The 23,501-nt window shown below is 62.9% G+C and overlaps 1 protein-coding gene across 1 annotated transcript; it reads right to left on the bottom strand.

Annotated features, from left to right (window-relative positions):
• Positions 1-70: 70 nt before the first annotated feature.
• On the bottom strand, positions 71-20,092 carry LOC117646220 (mucin-5AC-like; the record flags this gene model as incomplete). Its single annotated transcript, XM_034387028.1, has 9 exons — positions 71-205; positions 582-2,535; positions 2,602-2,766; positions 2,839-3,018; positions 3,183-3,231; positions 3,327-3,453; positions 3,554-3,692; positions 4,356-4,568; positions 19,917-20,092. Coding segments are annotated over 9 exons (3,138 nt in total), but the record flags the coding sequence as incomplete, so codon positions are not given.
• Between the last annotated feature and the right edge of the window lie 3,409 nt (positions 20,093-23,501).

Raw genomic sequence — 23,501 nt, forward strand, 5'->3', positions numbered from 1 at the left:
TTAAGTCCATGAGCCCTATTGAATGAAAATATAAATCGAGTTTATTGTTCAGAAGATACAATTTAGACACCTACTCTAAGGGAAGATTTCCACATGTTATTTTTTTAAACCGTTCCGACTGAGTCAAGCACGGAACAACACCGCACCCAACTCCAGAAGCATGCTCTTCCACGCTCTTGAACAGGCAAAGGTACATTGAATTAGACTAAAACAGTTGCAATATTGTCAGTCTTCAGAGAGATCACATTCCGCTCCGCGCGCGGAATGAAGGCAGCGCGTGAAGGCATTGCCTGTGCCTGGCATTGCCGTGCGCCGTGCGCTGCCAGCGCCAACTGCCAGCACGACCCCGACGACACTGGCAGACACTGGGCCGGGCTTGGCCGGGCTCACTTGAACACGGGCGTGGATTTCCTCCTCAGCTTCTCGGAGGCGCTGGCCCCGGCCCCGCCACCACCGGCCGCCGCGCCGGACTTCCGCCCGGCCCCGGAGCTGGACCTGTGCACGCCGTTGGCGCCGTTGGCGCCGTTGGCGACGCCGCCGCGGCCCGCGCCCGCCTTGCACGGCGACGGCGACGGCGACACCCCTGCGGACCGCGAGTGCGAGTACGGCTCCGAGCTGGGCGTCGACGCGGAGCGGCGGTGTCGCTGCACGGAGGACGGCGTCGTCGGCGTCGTCGGCGTCGGTGCTGTCGGCGGCGCGGGGGAAGGCCGGGCGGTCTTGGGGCTTTTCTTTGGTTCAAGGAGGGACACCAGCGGGGGTGGCGGCGGCGGCGGCGGCTCGGGTGGATCTACGGACGTCGTGGTGGGGATGGGGGAGGCCTTCTTGCCGGTGCAATCGGGCAGCGGCTCGGACATGTCGTCCACGCGGATGACGAGCTTGGCGGCGTCGGCGAGCATGCTGTTGTTTCCGATGTTGTTGTTGATGTGGGTGTTGATGTTGTTGTTCATGGTATCTGGCGAAAGGCGCGCCTGCTGCTCGCTGTCGGGCTCTTCGTCTATCTTCTCGATGGAGGAGGCCAGGGCTGTGGAGGACAGCTTGCTCGTTTTGGTCTTGGTCTTCCGAGGCTTGGCGTTGGTGATGTCGATGTCCGGGATGAAGAGTCGCAACGCGTTGGGACCAGTGGGGAACTTGCTCTTGCTGTTCTCGCCGCCGTTGCTGAGAGGCGTCGGCAGCTTCACCTCGCGGTCGGTGGCCTTGGTGGCCATGGTGAAGTCGAGCGAGGACTTGGTGACCACTTCGTCGTGCAGGTTGTAGGCCGTGATGAGCTGCTGCACAGTGAAGCGCGGCTCCTCCTGCTCCTGCTGCTCATCCTGCTGGCCCTGCTGCTGCGCCTGCTGCTCCGTGTCGCTGTCGTCGTCCTGCAGTTCGTCCTCGTTGAGGTCCTCGTCGTTAAGGCCCTGGCCGTCATCGTCGCCCTCCAGCGTGCTTTCCGAGGATTCCGAGTGCGAGGACAGCGTGGACTGCTCTCGCTGCAGCCCCGCCGTCGCGGTCGTCCCGCCCGCCACCGTCAGCCCGCAGCCAAGGCCGGGCGCGGAGGGCTCCGCGTCGAACTGGCGGTCCATGGCTCGGTCCATGGCTCGGTCCATGGCTCGGTCCATCGCGCCCAGGCAGCCGTTGGCCACCACGCCGCCGTGGCCGCTGGACGTGGCGGCCGCCACCATGAGGGGTGCCAGCAACGCGGGCAGCGTGGGGGAGCCCCTGGCCAGCAGACCCCGCCGCAAGGCGTTGAGGATGGCCTCGGCCTCGGCCTCCACGTCCGGTTCAGCGCCAGGGGTTTCGGTGCAAACCGTGGAGCTAGCTGCAGTTGGAGCGGTAAGGGGATCCGCAGAGGACACGTTAGTGGATGCCGGGGTAGGCGACGTAGTGCTGGTAGTGGCGGAGGCCGCGGCGGCCTTGTCTAGGTGCAGGCTGGGGGCTGCTGCCGGGCGCACCCCATTGTCTTGAATGGAAGTCTGCGTCGCAGTGGGCACTTCACTCTTGGATGTGGGGGTTGCCGTTTTAGGAATGACGAGGCACGGGGTTGGCACGGTCATGGCGGGGGTGGCAAGCGTGACAGTCGAAGTCGCGGTAAACGTAACGGGGGCGGCGACGGCGGGCGCGGCCTCGTTGGTAGCGGCCGGCGTGCTAGTGGCTCGTTCCAGGGGCGGCGGCTGTGGGGCGGCCGGCGGGGCGGGGGTGGCTGGAGTGGAGAAGGAACCGGATAGGGGCTCGGACTCGTCCTCTAGGTCGGGGAGGGTGTCCAGCTCGGAACCCACCGACGTGTGCAGGCGCATCCTGGGGGCGACGGCGCCGGGGCCCACTCCCAGCTCGCTGAGGTCCGCGGTGGTGGCGCGGGTGAGGGTGCGCAGCACGGGTAGGGCGCGGCACATGGCCAGCACCTCCTGGGAGCGCGACAAGCTGCGCAGCCCATACAGCTTCTCCCTGGAGCGGCTCAGCGACGGCGACATGGCCACGAGTGCCGCCTGCAGCTCGCGCTCGCGGGACTTGGACACCAGCGACGTCTGGCTCTCGCAAAGGCGGCCGCCCGGGCCCGCCCTGGCCGCCCTGGCCGTGCCGAGCAGCCCGCCGGCGCTGCCCCCGCGCTGCAGCACGCGCTCGAACAGCGCCTCGCGGGACTTGGACAGGTACTTGCGGAGGTTGGGGGTGGAGGGCACGTTGCTGCACGACGCGCAGCTGCGGGTGCGGCCCGCGCCGCCGTCGGCCGAGGCCCCTGGCCGCTGCGACAGCCAGGGGTGTCGGAGGCACTCCTTGGCCGTGGGCCGAGACCTGCAACGGCAACAACACTGTAAGCAACGCGCCTCGTCAACGACCGACGGACACGTCGGCAGGCAGACAGACCTCGGGTCGCGCTGCAGCAGACGCCGAATGAAGTCCTGGGCCTCGGCGCTCACGTCCTCGAACAGCTCCTCGGGGAAGTCGAGCTGCGCGCGCGAGATGTTGCAGAAGGTCTCCTGGTCCGTCTCGCCGCCGAAGGGCGAGAAGCCCGTGAGCAGGACGTAGACCGTGACGCCCAGCGACCTGCAGCGAGAGAGAGAAAGAGGGGCAGCGTGCGGGCGCTGTCACAGCCAGCACGTCATGCAGGGTACGCCGGGTACTGCGTGGCGTGCTGCGGCGTGCAGGACGGCGCCCCGCGCGCGGCCCCGCGCCTCCGCGGCGTGCTGCAGCGTGCAGCCCGTACGTACCACAAGTCGGCCGCCATCGTGATGGGCTCGTAGTGCAGGATCTCGGGAGCTGCAACAGAGGCGGGTGGGTCAGCGAGAGCCTTGTCGCCCTGCCATCGCCATGGCCGCCATGCTCGCCGTTTTCGTATCGTCCATCGCACTCACCGACGTAGTCCGGCGTGCCCAGGATCTCCCGTATCTCCGTGCCCTCCAGGATGACCCTCGAGATCTCAAAGTCACACAGCTTGACGTCGCAGTCGGGGAAGTCGCCCATCATGACGAGGTTCTGCGGCTGTGAAACCGACAAACGATTAAACCAGCCTCAGTGGTTGGTCTACCCTCAGCCCCGGCCCTCCCTCGCGGGCCCTGCGTCGTCCTGCCGTCCTGCGCACCTTGATGTCGAGGTGGGCGATCTTGCGCTGGTGCAGGTACGCCAGGCCCTCCACCAGCTGGCGCGTGAAGGTCACCACGTCCGACTCGTAGGGCACGATGTTGTCGTCGATTAGCGTCTGCAGGTCTCCGCCGGGCGCGCTGCGGGCATGGAGCACACCCATCATGCACTGTCTACACTCTCACCAATTTTCCGTTTCTTACGCCAAAGAAAAAGCGGCCGATGGAAGGTCACGCGGCGACAGCGATTCGACAAATTAGACGCTGGCCCGGCCAGGCGGCAGGCTGCTTTCCGTCCCTCTGTCTCTCTCGCACTCGTGGGGCGGTCCGCAGGGTGCGAGAGAGACAGAGCGGCCTGCCGTGCTGTGCCCGGCGGTGCTGATGGCCCGTAATGCTGTCCGAATAAGGGGAGTCCGCCAGAGTCTGGGCAGAGCACCAAAGCACCGCGGCCAAGTCCGGACGGTCCGGTCCAGATCAGCCTAAAGACAGAGGCAGAGCGGGGCAGAGCCAGGCAGAGCAGAGCGGCACCAAAAGCCGAAAGCCCCAGCGCACGGCGGCGGGGCGACGCCCAGGCCGTCAGGCCGACCGCCGGCAAACCTTCAATCACCATCGACGTCTACAATGGGGTCACCGCGGACGGCGGCGGACGACTCGGCCCGGAGTGGGCAGGACAGGAGGGGCTAGACTCCCCGGGCCTAATCCAACGTCCAACCCACACGCCCACACGCGGGCGAAACGTTGCCGGCGAAACGGTCGGTGGTCGGCGGGTTCGCTGACCCGTCTCCCCTCGCCGCCTCTACTTACTACTCCATGACGAGGATGATCTCGGCGTCCGTCTGGAACACGTCGTGCAGCTTGATGACGCGCGGCGACGGGCTGCACAGCGACAGCAGCGCGATCTCGTGGTGGATCTCGGCGGAGCAGTCGGCGCCGTACCGCAGCCTGGAGGAGAACTTGGCGGCCAGCTGGGTGCCGGTGTCGCGCGAGCGGCAGCGCCGCACCGAGGCGAACATGCCCCTGCGGAAAGACAGGCTGCGATTAAACTGGCGGCAATGCAAGTTTGGCGTTGTCTCTGTCTCGCGGTGGACCCGCCCACGCAGCGTCCTCGCCGCGGTCCTCGCCGTCTCCGTTTTCGCCCCTATCCTCCCCTCTGGCGTGTGCGGCCTGTGGGCCGGCTGACTTTTTCACTTTTTATCCACGTCGCCTCTCCCCACCACCCCTCTCTCCCTGCGACGCTGCGGGTCCTCGTCGTGGTCCCCGTACGCGATATGCTAAAGCAACGCTTATTGTCGATTCATCGCGGGTATGAATAAGTAATCCATTCTGCACGCAAATGTAAACGACGTGCATACGCACCGCAGGCACGCAGGCACGCACGCACGCACGCACGCACGCACGAGCACACGTGCGATTCGGTGCGGCGCGCGTCTGTTTCTTGCAGGGTCCACTATTCCACTCGCCCCACTCGCCAGTCGCGAAGTGGCTCCGAATCGGAGGGACGATCGCCAGATGGAGATGCAATAGAAACGGGCCGGATGACAGTGTGGGGCCGAGGCGGTGCAGTGTGTCAGCTGCGGTGTCTCGCGCTATCCGTCTTGCCCCGCCGGAACTATGACGCCTTGCCCTATGCATGCATGGGCAGCGCACGGCCAGGAAAAAAAACTTCGAAACTTTTTATTTTTCAAAGGCCGCAGTTGGCAACTTGTTTGCCGTTAAATGCGCGTACGGCCGAGAGCTCGAACTCACTTGGCGCTTGCTTTCCCGACGCGTGCTTGTTTGTTCAACAGGATTGGCAGCACTGCCCTGCCGTCTCGTAAAGCGAGAGAGAGAGAGAGAGAGAGAGAGAGAGAGAGAGAGAGAGAGAGAGAGAGAGAGAGAGAGAGAGAGAGAGAGAGAGAGAGAGAGAGAGAGAGAGAGAGAGAGAGAGAGAGAGAGAGAGAGAGAGAGAGAGTTCTGCCCGGCCTGTCGCAATGCCTAAGGCAATGCCTAAGGCAATGCCTAAGGCAATGCCGAACCCATTGATAGAGCTATTACTCCTAGTTCGGTGTCGGGCCTGGCCTGGGGCCTGGCTGGCTGGCGTGGCCTGACCCATGCAGCTGGTGACACACGCCTCGCCTACACTGCAACACTGGCTCGAGGAAGACGAAGGCGACGACGCGCTCCGCGGAGGACGACAGAGAAAGCGCACTGCGTTTTGAAGCCATGCTGCTGCCGCTGCCGCCTGGGCGTCGCACTCTTGTTGTTGATGTTGTTGTCGTTCGGCGTGGCCGGCGTGGCCGGCGTGCACGACCGGTGGCAATGGCCACGCTTTTCTACCTTCCTCCTCGCGGCGCGCTGCGGAGCACGGTAGTCTCAATGCCAGTGGAATAAATGAACGCCGTCGCCGTCGTGGGTCGGGGCACCGCGCCGGCACTGGTGGCGGCCTCCTGGCGGCCGCCTCGCGCTGCCGCCTGCGACGGCGAGGGTAGGCCAGCGCGGTTCCCCGGCGCACGGCCGCGCCGCGGGCCTGCCTACCCCGGCCATGGCAGGCGCTCGCTGATAAAGTGGCGCGACCGCGGCCGGGTCGCCGTCGACGCGGTCGCTCTGCAGGGCGCGGCCGTGCCGGGCCGTGCCACGAGGCCCACTTGGCCGTGCCCACCCACACGACGCCCTGCTCGTCCCCTTGCTCGTCCCCGCCGTGTTTGGCGACTCGAAAATAGCCCGACCGCCGTGTCGCCGTGTCGGTCTAATGGCTGCATTTCGATTGCCTTACAGTGCCGTCGATTCCCGCTCGGCGCGTCCGGCAGTCCGACACGTGCCGTCGCGTCGCCGTGCTGCCGCGGCTCTCCTCGCTGGCTTGCCGTCTCCGTCTTACTTATCCCCTTTGGCGTCGAAGGCCCCTCACCAAACCAGACCAGCCGATTGGCCGGGCCGCTTTTGTCTCCGCGATAATCGCACGCCGGGGCAGTGCGGGGCGGGGCGTTTGGGCTCATATTATCCTGGCGCGCCACCACGCAGCGTGCCGCTCCAAGCCCGCAGTGGAGCCGCACTTCACTTTTTTAAAAAACTAACAAAACAGTATCTTTAAACTTCAACTCGTGACTGATTTTTTTTCCGCCGCGCACGTGTGGTGCACGTGTGTGACGAGGCTCCACGTGTGTGGCTCGCTCCGTCAGCGCGGCGCCATGGCGGCGTGCGGTAGCGCTGCTGCCTTAGCGAGGAACGCACCTGAGCGCTTCGGGAATGCGCGTCGCGCGTCCAGCGCTGTGACACAAAAGAGACACCTTTCGAATGTCTGTCGCGTGGCGGCATCGCCGCGACAACCGCCAGACTTCCTCCATCACGGCCAATCACGGCTCCCTTCCCGGGGCCGGCAGTGGCTGCCCGCCGCGCGCCACCAGTGACAGCACACTGGCAGCCCCAGGCGGCCGCCGCACACGACGCGACCAGTGTGGCCGTCATTCCTAGCCACTCTCAGTCCACCACTACTTCAAATTAATAAAAAGTACTTTTTAAAAATTGAATTATTTGTTGTTTTTTTTGTGAGGACGGTGATCCTCGCCTATTATCCCGTTAACCTGGGTTGCAGCCGGTCGGCCGGGCTGTGGGGGGTCGACAATCATAGCGGGCGGGGCGGGGCGGGGGGGGCGGGGCGCGGCCAAGAGGTGGCGAACGCATTTTCTCGGATTACCCGCTAAGTGAGCCTGATTATGTCAGCTGGGCCCCGCCCCGCCCCACCTTGCCCCGCCCCGCCCCGCCCCGCCCCGCCCCGCCGCGCACAGCTGGAACTGTTTGGCCACTGCAAAGAGCACGGCGGCCGGCAATGAGGTGGTAGAAAGCCGCTGGCCACCTCCTCTGCTCCGTCACAGCGCTGCGTGCTGCGTGCGCATGGCCTTCCTGCACTCCAGTTTCCAGCGCTGTCCTCGGGAGCATCCCGCGCCAACTTCCTCGCCACTGCTGGAGCGGTTTTCCTCCATTTCCTGTTCCAGTTCCAATCATGTAGACGCTCCGGCGCCCGCCACGCCCCGCCACGCCCTGTGTATCCAACGTAGGCCCAGCCCGCCAGGCCGCCAGCGACCAGCAAGCGGAGAGCCGTGAGCAGGCCGACCTTGGCAATCCCACACGGACGCACACAGGCACACACGGACACACACAGACGAACTCACACTGACTCGAGAACGGGCAGGCATGCAGGCCGCACTAGAACAAGAGCAAGCAGACCCGACCGCTGGGCCGCCGGGACGACACGGCCGCTGCCTCGAAGCTCACTTTGCTCCGCTTTGCTACGTGTCGCCGCGACCCGCCGCGACAGCGACGGTCCTCCCGTGCTCGCCGACGCACAGTGGGCCAGAAGACCGGTTGAGCGACCAAAATTCAAGGCGCGTTTTGAGCTCCAGAGTCGCTAAATGGGACTCGAACGAGGAATCCATTGGTGGGGTCACATGTTCAGTTCGAGTGCTGTTTAGCGACTCTGGAGCTCAAAACGCGTCTAGAGTTTTGGCCGCCTCCACCGTTTTTCTGGCCCACTGTGCGACGTGCGTTCTGGCTCGGCCTCGGTCGGAGGACTCGCGCCGCCGAGGTAAAGAAGAGGTTTTGGGGCGTCCCCGTCGACATCTATTCTGCGGCGAGGTGTCCGTGGGCGGGGCCCGCGTGTCTGCCGCGCCGGCCGCGCCGCGCCAGACGCCAGAATGGGTACTTGCAGACAAACATGCGAAGCAACCGCGCGCCGCGGCGTGGACCGTCCGATTCGGAGGCCTTTAAGGTGCACCGCGGAACGATGCCTCCACCGGTCGCCCTGTCCGTCCGCCTGCCCGTCCGCCTGCCGGACCGCCTGCCCGTCTGTCGACCCGACGGTCACACAGGCGTACTAACTCATGCTGCCCGGCCATCAGGAAGGGAAAAAAACGTTGCACCAGAGCAGCGCACGCGGCGAGTACCGAGTGCCACCGACACCCCTACCAGCCCCGCCCCGCCCCGCAACACCCCACCCCATCGCGGCCCGGCCGGCCACCGACAGCGCCATCCCTGAAAGGTGGCGACTTGGCACGCAGGCACGCCGCCACAGGGACCACAGGGCGCCGCCGCCGCCTTTTATGAAAAATGAAAAATAACAAAACGCGTCTCTAATGAAGGAAACGAAAGAGGAATGAGAGCGATCCGGGCCGGAATGCTCGCGGGCAGCGGCAGACCGATTCCGTGTGGGAGGTCTCTCTCTCGCACTCATGGGGCGCTGCGTACGTACCGGTGCGAGAGAGACAGACAGACAGGTAGGTACTGCGCGGAATCAGTCTGCCGAGCAGCGAATCGCTGCCGAGAATGTCACGCAGATGCACTCGGGTTTGCGCTGCATGGCGAAACCGTGCCTCGCGCTGCGGCAACCTTTCATAGCAATTGTGTGTCGCTCCGGCTGCAGCAACAACGTCAACCAAGTCAACAACGGCAGCAACGGCACGGCGCCGCGGTTGCAGCTTGCAGTGTTGCAGCGGACTGGCTCTCGGCGCTGAGCTGCAATCTCCTCTAGGGGAGTGGTTTTGCGTGTAGCTTATCGCCCCTCCTCCGTGGACATGGCGCAGGGCTGCTGGGACTAGGTCATGGGGATAGGGCGGGATGGGAAGGCAAGTTCTGCACTAGCAATAATCACAAGAAGAAAAAAAAATGCAAAACATCTACTCTTTTGAAAAATATATGAAAGTAGTAAGAAATACCCATCCGGACATGCCGCCATCTTGAATACCCATTCGGACATGGGGGCCTAACCTAAGGTTAGGTTAGGTTGGGTTAGGTTTCGTGCCCTCGTGATATGTCCGAATGGGTATTCAAGATGGTGGCATGTCCGGATGGGTATTTCTTACTACTTACGAATAAAATTGACCAAATTTGGAACGTGCCACAATGCCAACAGCTCCGGTAAAAATAAAAAAAGCCAAAAACAAAAACAGTATTGAGAAAAAAAACATCTCCATTCAAAAGTTTCCAACAAACAACACGCGTCCTCACCTCACCTTCCAGCTGAAAATTTGCATACGTACATTTATTTCAATTGGATTTGGTACGCTATCCGAGTTAGCCCGAGACGCCTTTCCGGCAATGCGGAGAACGAGCAGGGGCAATATATCTCGCCGTGTCTGTCTGTCTGTCTGTCTGTCTGTCTGTCTGTCTGTCTGTTAATGTTTCTATCTGTAAGTGCCTTGTTTAAGTTTTTCTTAATAAATACGAATTGAATTGAATTGAATTGAATTGTCTGCCCGTCCGTCTGTCTGTCTGTCTGCCTGCCAGTGTGCCCACATCAAAGGGGAAAAAACCTCATCGCGCGCGCGAAACTGCCGCCCATTGTTCGATCCGACCGGATTCTCGAAAGGAACGTCCGTTCGTCATCATCGTCTGGCGGGCGTCTGGAGAAATATTAGAAAAATGTGCATCTTGTGAAAAAAGCGGCGGTCTGTGCAGGCAGGCTGCAGGTCCGGTCCATTCAATGACCGCGGAAGCCTTGCCCGGCCTGCCCTGCCCGGCCTGCCCTGCCCGGGGTGCGGGGCGTGACGGCGGCGGCGTGCGCCCGGGCCGACGCGGCCGACGCGGCGGACGCGGCGTGACGCAGCGGCACGCGGAGGCAAGGTGAACCGCACCCCTACATGGGCTTGACGAACAATTTATCAGTGAAAGACGCTGTCTATGTGGGAAAAACAGGGTTTTCGACAAAGGTTGTCCAAATCAAACCAAACTTCGTTTTTGGGTTCTCCTTGACCCAAAGACATGTCAAAAAAATTTTGAAATTTTTTCGACAAAATTTGTCGAAGTAGGAAATTTTTTTTATTTTACTCAAAAGACGCGGCAATTGATTTTGAAAAAAAAATTTTTTTTTCAAAGGTCAACTAAGGAGGAACATTTTGAGTTGTGTCCCATGTCCTGGTCTTGCTTAGTTTAATTGATACCCACCATTTTACGTTACGTGTTTTTCTCATTTTTACCTAAAAAATTAAAAAAATGCCCCTTTGCCAGTCAATTTGATTATAACTAGAGTCAAACTGAAGATATTTTATCTTTGTGAACCTCCTTCCATGCCTAACACACTATCTGGTTCCCCAAATGAACACAGTGTGTCCCAAAATACTATAACGGATCATTTAACGTTACACTTTGGAATAACGAGCACCGTGTCTATTGCTGGAGCAGTAGAGCAGCCCAACTATTTGTCACTGAAACAAGATTATTATTTTTTATCCACTTGTGAAGGATGAATCGTTTTAATCTTTAATCTTCACAAGTGGATAAAAAAAATAATCTTGTTTCAGTGACAAATAGTTGGGCTGCTCTACTGCTCCAGCAATAGACACGGTGCTCGTTATTCCAAAGTGTAACGTTAAATGATCCGTTATAGTATTTTGGGACACACTGTGTTCATTTGGGGAACCAGATAGTGTGTTAGGCATGGAAGGAGGTTCACAAAGATAAAATATCTTCAGTTTGACTCTAGTTATAATCAAATTGACTGGCAAAGGGGCATTTTTTTAATTTTTTAGGTAAAAATGAGAAAAACACGTAACGTAAAATGGTGGGTATCAATTAAACTAAGCAAGACCAGGACATGGGACACAACTCAAAATGTTCCTCCTTAGTTGACCTTTGAAAAAAAAAATTTTTTTTCAAAATAAATTGCCGCGTCTTTTGAGTAAAATAAAAAAAATTTCCTACTTCGACAAATTTTGTCGAAAAAATTTCAAAATTTTTTTGACATGTCTTTGGGTCAAGGAGAACCCAAAAACGAAGTTTGGTTTGATTTGGACAACCTTTGTCGAAAACCCTGTTTTTCCCACATAGACAGCGTCGAAACACGGTGGGGCGGCATCGGGTGGCGGGCGACGGCATCGGCAGCGGCCAATCGCCCCAATCGGCTAAGATCGGCTCAGCCCTGGCTCAGCCGCGCCGGCAGGGCGGCAGGGAGGGGGAGGAGGACGCGTGAGGCGCTGGACGCGCGGCGCCGCGACAGGCTAGGAAATTACCGATCAGCGGAGGAGATAGCTCTCGTCGTGGGTGCCGTGCCACGCCGTGCCACCTGGACACAGACGCGGGGGGCAGCGGGGAGGGGGGGGGGAGTAAGTGAAAGATAGTGCATCCATTTCCGCGTGTGCATCGCATCGACAGGCACTGAGGCAGTACCTGGTACCGGTGGCTGACTTTTCGTTTCTGGACGGGTAAGGCGCGGTCGCCGGCGCCGCCTGCCGCCTGGCGGTGTCCGCGCGTCACCGCCGTCGAGTTGGCCGTTGTGGAGATAAGACGTTTGAAGCGCGCGTCCAGGCCAAGCCGAGCAGTCTGTGGCGGCGGCTCGCTCCAACACGCCTCCCGCGCAACGCCCGCAACGCCCGCAACGCCGCTACTCTGCGGCGATGAGGCAGTGGCGTGGCGCGGCGCGGCGCGGGGCTCGGTGGGGCGTGTGTCGGTCCGACAGTGCGAGCGACCTTTGGGACCGCCTTCTACGGGATGCTCAAGGGCCGCGCTCCCGAGCCACGCCACGCCGCGCCACGCCGCGCCGCGTTCGGTCAGGTGTTTTCACGAACAATACGCTTTGGTGAGCGTGAGCATGGAGCCCGGCAGCGGCGGCTCCGTGATGAATGCAATCAGGAGGAAGCTGCATGCAGGCTGCAGGCTGCAGGCGGGCTGCCACCGCCCGGGGCTTCCTTGCAAGCCCGCCGACGACGCCGGCGTGGCGGTCTGCAGTCAACAGGCAGTCGAGCCCTTGACAAGAACCCCGTCACGTAGGCCAACACCGCCAGCACCGCCAGCACCGCGCCCCGACGTGCGGAGAGACGGGCGCGCGCTGGCGGCCGACGTGCACGCGTCACGTCCACGGCGAGGATGTGCATCGGGACGTGGACGTGATCGGGACGCGCGGAAGGGAAGGGCACTCTCGTCGTGTTCCTGCAGTTGGAGCATGCAGTGCAGCAGACCAGTGCGCCGAGCAAAAGCGCTCCCGGGGAAGGGAACTAAAAAATGAAAATAAGATTGACAGCGGCCGGGCATGGGCTGGGTGGCTGGGTGGCGGGGCGGGGCGGGGCGGGGCGGGGTGGGGCGGGGCGGGGCGGGGCGGGGCGCAGGGGCGTCCGGTCCCCTCCAGCGCGGCCTGCAAATACGCGCAGCGCACCGTCCGTGAACTCGGTCACCACCGCGGCGGGAAGTCGAGCGTTGACCGCGCCGGCGCCACCGAAGGCACTGGAAGGCAATGGAGCCTCAGGGAGGCACTGGAGGCACTGGAAGTGGAAGCACGGGAAGCCGCAGTCATTTTGCAGCAAACAAGCTTCTAAACGATTTCCAGCACGAGAGCTCCATACTGCCTGCCGCCGCGCCCGTTTTGCATGGCCAACGACTAATGAAATTAATCATCCGACAAGGCAGTAACGAGGGAGGAAGGCGCCGCGCCGCTCCACGCCGCGAATGCTGGCGACTGCTTGCTCGGCCTGCTCTGGCTCGCTCCTTGCCTCGCTCTTCGCTCGCCCCGCGGCCTCTTCCGGTGGAGTGACACATCCTCTGAGACTGGGCGCCTTTTCCAGGTTCCATGTTTTCAGTGGACGGTGACTGTGGTGGTCCGTGCCCGTGGGAGGCTAGGCTGGCCTAGGCCTACGTGACGGCGTCTGGGCTGGCTGGGCTGGCGGACGATGACGAAGGCTGGGGACTGACCAACCTGACCTAGCTCAAGGCTGCACCGCCCGGACCACGCCACGCGACGCCACGCGACGCCACGCGACGCCACGCGACGCCACGCGACGCCACGCCACCGTGGGCCGTGGGCTGGCGACGCTCGTTCGGCGCTTTTCGTGACTCATGCGGGTCGCGGCCGTCGCGGCCGTCGCGGCCCCGACGAAGGACCGGGCGGATGCGCCATGCGCCGCGGCCGCAGCGTGGCCGCGGCGTGGCCCGACGATACACACTCAAAAACCGATGAGCCGGAGTCGATTCTCTTTTAATAGGGCGTGGAGGGTCGGCAGGCCGCGGCAGGCTCGCTGAATCGCTGTTATCGCTTTTACAGCGCATTGATGACGCGTTGCAGTGGTCGCCCGCCTCCGCGCCGCCCACGCCGCGACCAGCCGCGACCCGCCGCGGACGGGACGGGCCCAACTAAACGAATATTAATGGGTGGGCGATTTGTGTGAAGTGCGTGGCCAGGCCCAGCGGGCTCGGTCTCTCTCGCACACCTTCGGCACGCCCCATGAGTGCGAGTGAGACAGAGGGAGGAGCTCTGGAGTGCAGAGTGGGAGGCTCTGATGAGCGCCAAGGTAATTTTTTGGACTCGCGCAATCAATCGGCGGCGTGTCCGGGACAAAGGCTGGCCGCCGAGTACTCCACCGCCGAGCTCTCCGCCGCCGTCAAGCTGGCCGGCACGCTGTAGGCTGCCCGCGCCACGCCCCGCCGAGCTCCACCTAGTGTAGCCGTGCCCTGTAAAGTGGCGGGCCTGCCGGCCTGCCGGGCTGCTCGCCGGGCTGCCGGCCCGCTCTCGGTGGGCGGCCACGTTCCAATGCGGTTCCGAAGAGCTTTGCATAATGCGCCGCGTGTTTGGCGACGAAAAGTCGCGCGGGAAAGCAAAGAAAAGCGCAGTGCAGCCGAAAGCCGAGTGGAAAGGCAAGGGAAATCGCAGTGCAGCAGAAAGCCGAAAGCCGAGTGGAGAACAAGGTGGAGAAGCAAGGATAATCGCAGCCGAATGCCGCGCGCGACGTGGTCCCCAGAGGTGAATTTTCCACGTCGAGCGGGCGGGCTGTCGGGACGCGCGAGTCTACGGTCTACTGTTTCTTTCTCGCGCTGTTTCTGCTTTTCAATCCGCTGTTCCTGGCAGTGTGGCGGGGCGGCCGCAAACATTTTGGCGGGTCATGTACCTCTTGGCCGTGCCGAGCGCCGTTTAGGCCGCCCGGCCCAGGCCGGCCCAGCCCAGCCCCGGTACACATTTTTTATGCAAACTAATTTGAAACACCCACCGCCTTCTCCTTGTCTCTGGCGTCGCGTCGCGCCCCGCGCCTCCGCGCGACTGGACGGAGCGAGCCGTGGAGAGCCTCGGGAGAGCCTTCGGAGAGCCATCGGAGAGCCTTCGGAGAGCCTTCGGAGAGCCTTCGGAGAGCCTTCGGAGAGCTTCGTGAAAGACTCAAAAGAGCCTCGCGGAAAATAGGCGCCACTTGTGTGACCCGGATGCCGTTAGTGTGAGACGGGGCAGTGGCGCGCGCGCGCGTGTGTGTATGTGAGTGTACCAACACACTGGCGAAAATTGAAAGATGACCGGCCGGGCTGGTCATAAAAGCGAGCGGTGCGTCTAGCTTTATTGTGGTCTGTTTACTGTCCACGGCGTGGCGCCAGGGCGCGCCAGTGCGACAGAGAGGCTCGCAGGATGGCGGCGAAAGCGGACTTCTTGAAGCGGACTTCTTGAAGTGCGCGTGGCGCCGTGCAGTCGCCGGCTACCCGAGGGACTCCACCAGGATCGCGCACCGCGCCGCGCTCAGTGCGCGGACTCGCTTTGATTCGGCGCGGCGGCGTTTCTTCGCTGTCTCTCTCGCACTCCCGGTGCGCCGCGGTGAGAGAGAGAGAGCGAGGAAACGGTGCGTAATAACGCAGGCCGGCCGTGACAGTTTCGACAGTTTTCCAATTAACAATAAATCACCGCGGCGAATTTCTCATCTTATTCGTCCGGCACGGCCGGGCATGGCCGGGCATGGCGGCTGCAGCTTGCAACTGCTTGCAACCGTTCGTCGTTGTCGTTGGGCTCGGCACGCTCGGCGCGCTCGGCGTGACCCGCAGCAACTTGTCGGACTGTGTGGCACACGCCGTGGCACACGCCGTGGCACACGCCGTGGCACACGCTGCAGTGCATGCTACCTGGGAAAGAAATGACTCCACCCCACGCGCGCGCGCTTTGTCCATTAGGTTGCCGGCGATACACTGTCTCTGTCTAGCGCGGAGTAGCAACGAGTACGGGGATTTCCGTCAACAACAGTTCAGACAGCCAAATGTTTCCTCGTTTTCGGGGGTTGTGCCCCCTGCGTGCGTCCGGGTCGGCGAGCCGGCGGGAGCTCTCTCCGAGAGAGCGAGAGCAAGAGAGAGAGAAAGATGGTGATGATGACGTCGGCGAGGAAGGAGGCGGCGCGGCGCGGCAAGGTGATGCGAGGACACCAACCCTCCGGATAAGGCAGGCTGGCTTCCGCTTGGGCAGTCATTGCCCCGACACTGGCAGGCAGGCACTGCCGCACTGCCGACGTACTCGGCACTCCACGCCGCTCCACGCACTACAGCCATGCTGCAGCGCCGCCCGTCAGCAGCCCGTCAGCGGCCCGTCAGCGACCCGTCCCCGTCGCCGAGCCGTCGCCAGGCCGTCGCCAGGCCGTCGCGGGTGGCGGTGGGGGGCGCGGTGCGGTGCAGCGCAGCGCACCGCCCGGAGCGCCTGCTATCAGCGGCGTAGCCTGTCCCGCCACGCGGACGTGAGCGGCGGGCCAGGCCGCGGCTCCCTCATTACCATTACCACTACGGGCTAGACCACACATCATCATATGCCGTTTCGGGCCCGACACAAGCTCGCCTGCACTGCAAAACGAGACGTGGCCGTCCTTACTAGGGGGACACGTTATACCGGCGGAGGCGAACCTCAAGCGGCTCGAAGCTCCCACTCGCAGTGCGGCCAGTCATGAAGGAGGCAAACATCCCCCGGAGGGACTGCAGGCCTCCGCCCCAGAAGCGCCTCTTTGAGCACTACCGGGTGCGCGCCCCACCATTTTGTCTGCGCCGCAGACCTGTGGTGTCATCATGACGAGACGGCCGGCAGCCCCCAAACCCGTCGACAGCTTCCACTATCCGCCCCGAGCGAGACCGAGACCAAAGGCCCGCGAATATTGAAAGTAAGTCCGGCGTTGGCAGCGCGGCGCAGCGCGGCCGGCCGGATTGATTGCCCTCTTCGAATTACTCAGTTAAGAGGCGTCGCCCACGCGCAAGCATTATAACATGCTGCACACGCCAAAAGATCCAATCGGCTCGGATCGGCTCGGCCCGGCTGGGCTCGGCCCGGCTCGGACCGGCACGGCTCGGCTCGGCTCCCGGAATCGCGAGGCGAAACTGGAGCGACGGCGCACGGCAGCGGAACAAGGCGGTAAATCAGGCGGGAAATACACTGAGAGAAGGGGTCGGTGCCTCACGATAAAACTGTGTTTTGTGGAACCCCCCAATGGCGACAGTTACACGAGTTCAATCCTTGCAACTGTTCAGCCGATGATCACAATAAGACTGCTAAATAGTGAGAGTGACTGAACCGCCAATAATAGTCAGCATGAAAGGACTCGATTAAACTGGCTTTAGTCATGGGCTTGATCGATGGTCAGTAGTTGCGACTAAAGCGTTTAGGTGTGGCACCGAAACACTGGCGATGCGACACTCAACACGGAAGTCGCGTTGCCATCTCCCAGCGCTCCGCCATAATCTCAACAGTGCGGTAGCTCAGTGGTCTCCGCGCCTGGAGGCTGGATAAGAAGCCGGGTTCGGGGGTTCAACTCCCCGTAGCGCAACCAGTTTCTCCTGGCATAGTATCTTTGTATACTATTGTGCTGTCAGGAGATGGACTGTGGGACACTTGGGACCCCAGGAAAGGGAGCGAGCTATCATTTTCTCGGTGCGTCCGCACACATTCGTCAGTCCAAGAGGCCCATCAATGCCGGCCTCTCTTAGTCAGCCAGGTGGGCGAGTTGGTAGAGCGACGGACTCGTAACACGTAGGTCCGTGGTTCGAGCACTCGTTTTGAAGTCGTTTTTTCATCGGTTTACGTTTATGTGTCAGGACTAAACAGTCAATCGTCAGACCTTATCGCATTCAGTCACTGTAACAAGATTTGATTTAGTGGCAGTGGCTAAAGTAGACAGACGACATGTTAGAAAAAGAGTACATCTCACAGCTAAAGTAGTGCGACTAAACGATTTAAATGTGACCATCGAACGTTTAATTGAACCCCCAGCGACCAAACAGATTGGTTGTCACAGCTGTAAGTTTAGGTGTGGCCCCAAAACATTTCCCTCAGTGTATGATTGTTATTCGGCTTGTCGCGTCGTTGGCGTGTGCCCGGCTCTGCTCGACGGTGTCGCCACGCCGTGTTCGCCCGCGCCCCCTGCCTCGGCGTCCCCCAAAACACGAGAGGTAACTGCTCGTCGTCGTGGGGGGCGGCAGGCCGACGGTAGGCGGCAGTCAAGTCTTTCCACTCCAGCCGGCGTGTCAGACAACACGGCCAAACAGGTGAATCACCACCTCCGGGAGCCTCATTTTCTTCGTTCGTAATTTTTTAAGTTTTTTTCTTTTTTCACTTTTGTTTGCCGGGTGAGTGCAAAGTGAGCTGGGCGGTCGGCTCGCTGCCGGTGTGGTGCCCACAGCTAAGCCGTCGCAATACGCTAAGACGCCGACGTGTACGTGTGTGTGTTTGTGTGTGTGCGCGCGCCCCACGCCGTTCACTGATTCCGTTAAATGCTAATCGGCGCGCTCATATTTCACGGCGGTAGCCGCGGCAGCCCGAGCCGCCCGCGGCGTCGACGACCAGGACGACGTCCACGTATTGTCGGGGAGGCCCGTGAGTGGGAGTCGCGTGCTAATTTGGCCGGTCAGGCTGGCCAACCATCGCAAGGGCAGCGCTTCCATGAGGTTGGCAGCACTGCGGGGACCGCGCCCCGCGCCCCGCCGAGCGAGGCAGAGCAACGTCCTGCTGGACGGGGTCACTCCTTGCACCCTGCCACTTTGGAACACATGTCATCGTCGTTCTACATTGTCCTTGCGGTGCTGTTCCGCGCGGTTCCGCGCCCTGCCTGCTTCCCCAGCCGAGGCGGCCCGCTGTTTCCGGCCGGGCGTGGCCGTCGACGAAAAAAATGCCGCGGTCTTCTATTTATCGATGGCGCGCATGCCCATGTATAGCTGTCGGCATGCCCGCCCCGCCCCGCCCCGGCCCGCCCCGCCCCGCCCCGGCGGATCGACAATCGGCAATCGGAAACAGGTTCCTCGCATTTGGCTAATAGATTTCGTTTTGCATGCGGCCAGCGTCGCGTCAGCGCGGCCGCCGCCTCTTTGCGCCGCGTCCCGTCGATTGGGGGTTCGACGGCCCGACCATGGAGGAGAACCCCGTCACCGAGCCGCGCACCCGGGCCGACGCGACCGACGGCCCGGCCATGCTGAGCCGCCGTCGCGACGAACGGCCGCACGGAGCGGCAGCGCGGCGTGGCAGCGCGCGGAAGTCCCCCATTTGCGCTTGGAGAGCAGCAGAGACCTTGCAGCACATCCAATCCGGCCGGCCAGACCGCGCCGCCGCGCCGCCGCGCTCGGCTCGCCCATTGTGGCGCCGCAGTTTATCGGCGCGGTGCCGCGGAAGGCCGCCAAGGGCCCCGAGCAGCCCCGAGCCGCAGGGCTGCCATGGGCTGCCAGCGGGCCACTTTACGGCGCCGTCGTCCCGATCCAGCGCCGCCAGGCCGCCAACGTGCGGCCGCGAATGGAGGCCCCGCGATAGGGTGGCAGTGCAGTGCACCGCGGCCGAGGGGGGTCTTCCCCGGTCTTCCCGCAGGGCTGCCACCTCGATGGAGATATACTCGGGGTAGGACAATGCGGCTGCTGCGGCGCGCTCGCTGAGTTACTACCCGCGCTGCTTCTGAATGGACACAGACCGACACAGACGCCCTTGCCTTCCCTTTCCCCTCACTGGCCGTGCCGCCCTGCGGACTCATTCCGGGAGTCGTTTTCGTCGCTCTGTCTCTCACGCACTCCATGGGGTGGCCCGCATAGGTGCGAGAGAGACAGAGCGACGAAAAGGACTCTCGGAATGAGTCTGCCGCGCACACATCACACATGCAGCGCAATGCAGCCAACTGTGTGGCGGAAAGGAGATCCGGCCCACGGACTGGAGGCTGGAGGCTCCAACAAGACCTCTTACTCACGCGGGTAGACATTCGTCTGGGGGACAGCGCGGTGGCAGCGGCGGGGACAGCGTCGTCCGGCAGACATCAGCGCTCCGAGATAGCTAGCCGAGTTCTCGAACCAGCGAAATAAAATCTAAGAAGGCGTTCTCTGCGGCGAGGTCGGCGGCGTAGACCGCGCACAGAGCAGGACCATGTCCCTCGGCCGCGCCCGAGCCAAAGGGCTAGGCCAGGTCAGGCCAGGCTACGCACGCTGCGATAGCGACGGGACGCGTTATTGCCGGGTCCGCGTGGTGCAGCACCAGTGCAGCACCAGTGCAGCACCAGTGCAGCACCACGCCCTCCACCTTGTTTTCCGTATCAGCTGCGTGTTGGCGTGGCGGCCAGGCGGTGCAGCACGGTGCTGGCAACGGCGCCGTCGATAGAGCGCGGCGGTGTCGGGTGTCGGCCGCTTGGACCGCCAGGCCGCGCGGTCGCTGCGCGGGCTACTCACGTGGCGAAAGGCTCGGGGTCCATGTCGTAGAACTTGTCGATGGGGTCGCGCTTGATGAGCCTGGATAGCTGCGTCTCGTCCACCAGCACGATGCCCTCCTGCACGTTGCGCGTCTTCCACTGCACCACCTGCTGGGTGGCGGTCTTCTTGCGCACGATCCTGCCGGGCCGCAGCCCCGTGCTGACGGGCCCCGCGGGGCCGCCGCCGCTGCCTGGCCCGGCGCTGCGCGACTTGTTGGCGCTGCTGATGGTGGCCGACGTGGACCCGGGAGGACCGCCCGACGACGAGCTGCGGCGGCCGGGGGCCGTGGCCGGCACCGCGACGCCCAGCCCGACGACGGGGGTGGCGGAGGCCGTGGTGGCCGCCACCGCGCAGGGGCGGGAGCCCCGGCCACCCCCCGCGCCGGCGCCACCGGCCCCCGGCGCCGAGAAGGCAGTCGCAGAGGCCATTTCGGTGGGACGAACCGTCACCACATATCACTGTACCGCACGCTGTCACTCGCGTCTTTGTCGCACATCACTCGGACACGGTGTCTAGTGTCCCTCTCGACGCACCAAGCACACGACTCACTGCTCGGCCCGTCGACCCGGCTCGGCTCGGCACGACTCGCTTGCTGGCTCGGCTAGGCTCGGCTCGGCTCGACTCGCGGCACAGGACGCGCAGGACTCCACGGGGCGAAGCGTGGAGCGGAACTGACCCTGCGCGGCGTAGCGCGGCACCGCGGCACCGCGCAGGCAGGCGGGCCGCGCCACGCCCGCCCCCCTCCCCCCGCAACTAGCCGCAACACGCCATTAGCCCTCGGTACGCGCGGCACGCGGTGCCGCCGCTTTATTTGCCTCACTTCCACGTTGCTTTTGGCTCATCCCGCGGCTGATCACAGAGTGCGCCGGCCAGGCCGAGGGCCAGGCGGCTGCCGTCGTCTCGGGTTTCGTTCCGAGGAGCCGACCGCGCTGCTGCAGCCCGTGCGGCCTGTGCGGCCCCAGCAGTACACCAATTGGCGCGCAGCCACCGCCAGCTACTTCCACGAATGGAGCCATCATCACGCCGCGGCCCTGCACGCCCTGCACCAGACCGCGCCACGCCACGCCCGGATCGGCGGACAGGTGCGGTCACGGCATTATGTCTTGACCAGAGCATTGTGGTCTTTGTGTGGGTCCGGCCGGCCGGCCGGCCGCCAGTTCCGAGTCCTTCATCGGAAGTTTTGCTCCGTTTTTCATTCCATGGCCACATGACCAAAAGACCGCGCTAGCGTAGCGCCCCGCCAGGCCGGCCGCGCTCGCCGCCCGGCACGTCCTTGCGGCAGGTCAGCCGGCGGGTCATTTTCGAGAATGTTTCCTCGGACGACCAGGACGTATAGGATGACCAGGAGGACGAACAGGATGACCAGGACGACCAGAACCTCACTGCACCGCGGGGGCCCTTCCTGCCGGACGCCAAGCCAGTGGACGACGCCGTCGAGGATAAGCAGGCCGCCGCCGTCCTCGTAGTGTAAGCGCGCCGCCGTCGACCGGCCATTTACTATCGCGGTATCGGATCTGGCGGCGGACTCGGCGACGCGCTCTCTTCTCTTCCGCGTCGATTTGACATTTTGGAGGTGTCCGACGGCAAGCCGAAGGCCGAACGCGTGGCGAGCGCGAGCGCGGCGGAGCGAGATGGGGCGCGGCGGCGCGGCGGCCGAATAGTGAATATCTTTTCAACTGGTCCGCCCACCCTCGCCTGCCTCGCCTGCCTCGCCTCGCGGCCGCGGCTCCACACCGCGGGAGTGGCGTCTCGTCGCGGACGTGGCGGCGCGGGGCGGCGCGTCGGACGCGTGTCGCTAATTGGAAAGGGCACGGCGACGGCGGCCCCGCGGCCCCGCGGCCCCGCGACCCTTACGTGCGCATTTGCGTGGCCCGCAAGTGCGCCCAGTGTCCCAATTCGCGCCAACTAAAAAAAGGAATGAGTCGGAAAACGGGCAACTTTAGTTTGCGCTGCCTTCCACGGCCGTGTCGCTCCGCGCAGGTGGCAGTTTGCATGCGCGTGTGGCTGTGAGTGTGCGAGTGTGTGGGTGGCGAGCCGCGGAGCCGCGGAGCCGCGCGCTCTGGTCTCCGCGTGTACGGCATACTGCTAATTGGAGATATGGCAGGCAGGCAGGCCGGGCTGGGCCGGGCTACGCTGCGAGAGGCCTGCAGGGCTCGGGGCCTGGAGACAGGCGTCGAACCCATTCCAGGAAAACTTTGCCGTCGCACACCAAATGTTCAATCTATATTTTCAGTTGGTATATCGAAAAAAAAATATTGAAACAAAATATCGACTCTTCGTGGCGCATTACTTTTTTGGTGGCCACAGCTTTGTCCCGGGCCGGCTGACTCGATCTTTTCATCTTTCCCAATCTTTTCCCCATCGGTTGGCTAAGCCGGGCGCGAATCGCGAAGCGCGGGCGCCATGTGTGCGGCGTGGCCGGCCCGGCCGGCCCGGCCAGCCCGGACTCCAGCGCGGCCACGCCGATAATAAATTAAGCGAGGATAGTTTTATTCCGCCGCAGGAGGCGTGGGATGGCTTCTCTTCTTTTGTCGCAGTCTAGTTTACAAGCGGCGCACGTTTCCAGCTCGAAGCGTCCCGTCCCAGCGTCCCCGGCCGTAGGCGCAGCGCCGCGCAGCGCTCAGCGCTAGTGGGTTCAGGGCAGCCACGCCGAGGACTGCGCCCTCGGCGACGCCACCACCACCGGCGGCGAGGCCAAGCCGGACTGATTACGAGAGTCGTTTTCGTCGCGCCGTCTCTCTCGCACTCTTCACTCAACCCGTTGAGGAGCGAGAGAGAGAGAGAGAGAGAGAGAGAGAGAGAGAGAGAGAGAGAGAGAGAGAGAGAGAGAGAGAGAGAGAGAGCGACGAAAGAGACTCTCGGAATCGGTGAGCTGCTCGTCGGCGGCCCTTGGTCGGCGACAAGCTCGTGACGACGAGATATGCCCCTCCGGCCTCCACTCCGGTGATGGAGCCCTGCGTCGTCTTCTTGGGCTGCGTCGTGCGCGCCGTGCTCGGGCCGCGCTCGCGGAGACGCTCGCCAGCCTAATACGTCGCGAGCGCACGTGAGCGCGCACGGCGCAGCGCTGCGCAAGAAGGCAGATAACAGCGGAAAAAAAAAATAGTCGGACCTTGGAAAGTTGGCCGGCGCGGCGCGCACCAAGGAAAATTATTGCTCGAAAATGCACCGCCGCATGGCGCGCGGAGCCGCGGAGCCGCGGAGCACTAAACCTACATGCTGCCGGTGCCGCAGCGCCGCGTTGCGTTTTACGGCGCCGTGGTGCCACCTTGGGCCGCAGCCCCGGCACACTGTCTCTCTCGCACCCCTCCGCACTGCCCTATGAGTGCGAGAGAGACAGAGAGTGCCGGTACGCCGTCTGGCCGCACACGGCGTGCGCGGCGTGCACGGCGGCGTCGCGGCGGAGAGCGAGCAGATGGACCAGCAATGTGCATGTTGCGCGCTCGCCGCTGCCGGGAGTCGAACCCGGGCGGAAATAATGCCGCCGCTTGGAGTTTGGACTCATCAGGAAACGGCGGCACGGCGATCCAATCACCACGACGACGAAGAGGACGCGCCGGCTTCGGG

Source organism: Thrips palmi, unplaced genomic scaffold, assembly GCF_012932325.1.
Source record: "Thrips palmi isolate BJ-2018 unplaced genomic scaffold, TpBJ-2018v1 HiC_scaffold_19, whole genome shotgun sequence".
NCBI lineage: Eukaryota > Metazoa > Arthropoda > Insecta > Thysanoptera > Thripidae > Thrips > Thrips palmi.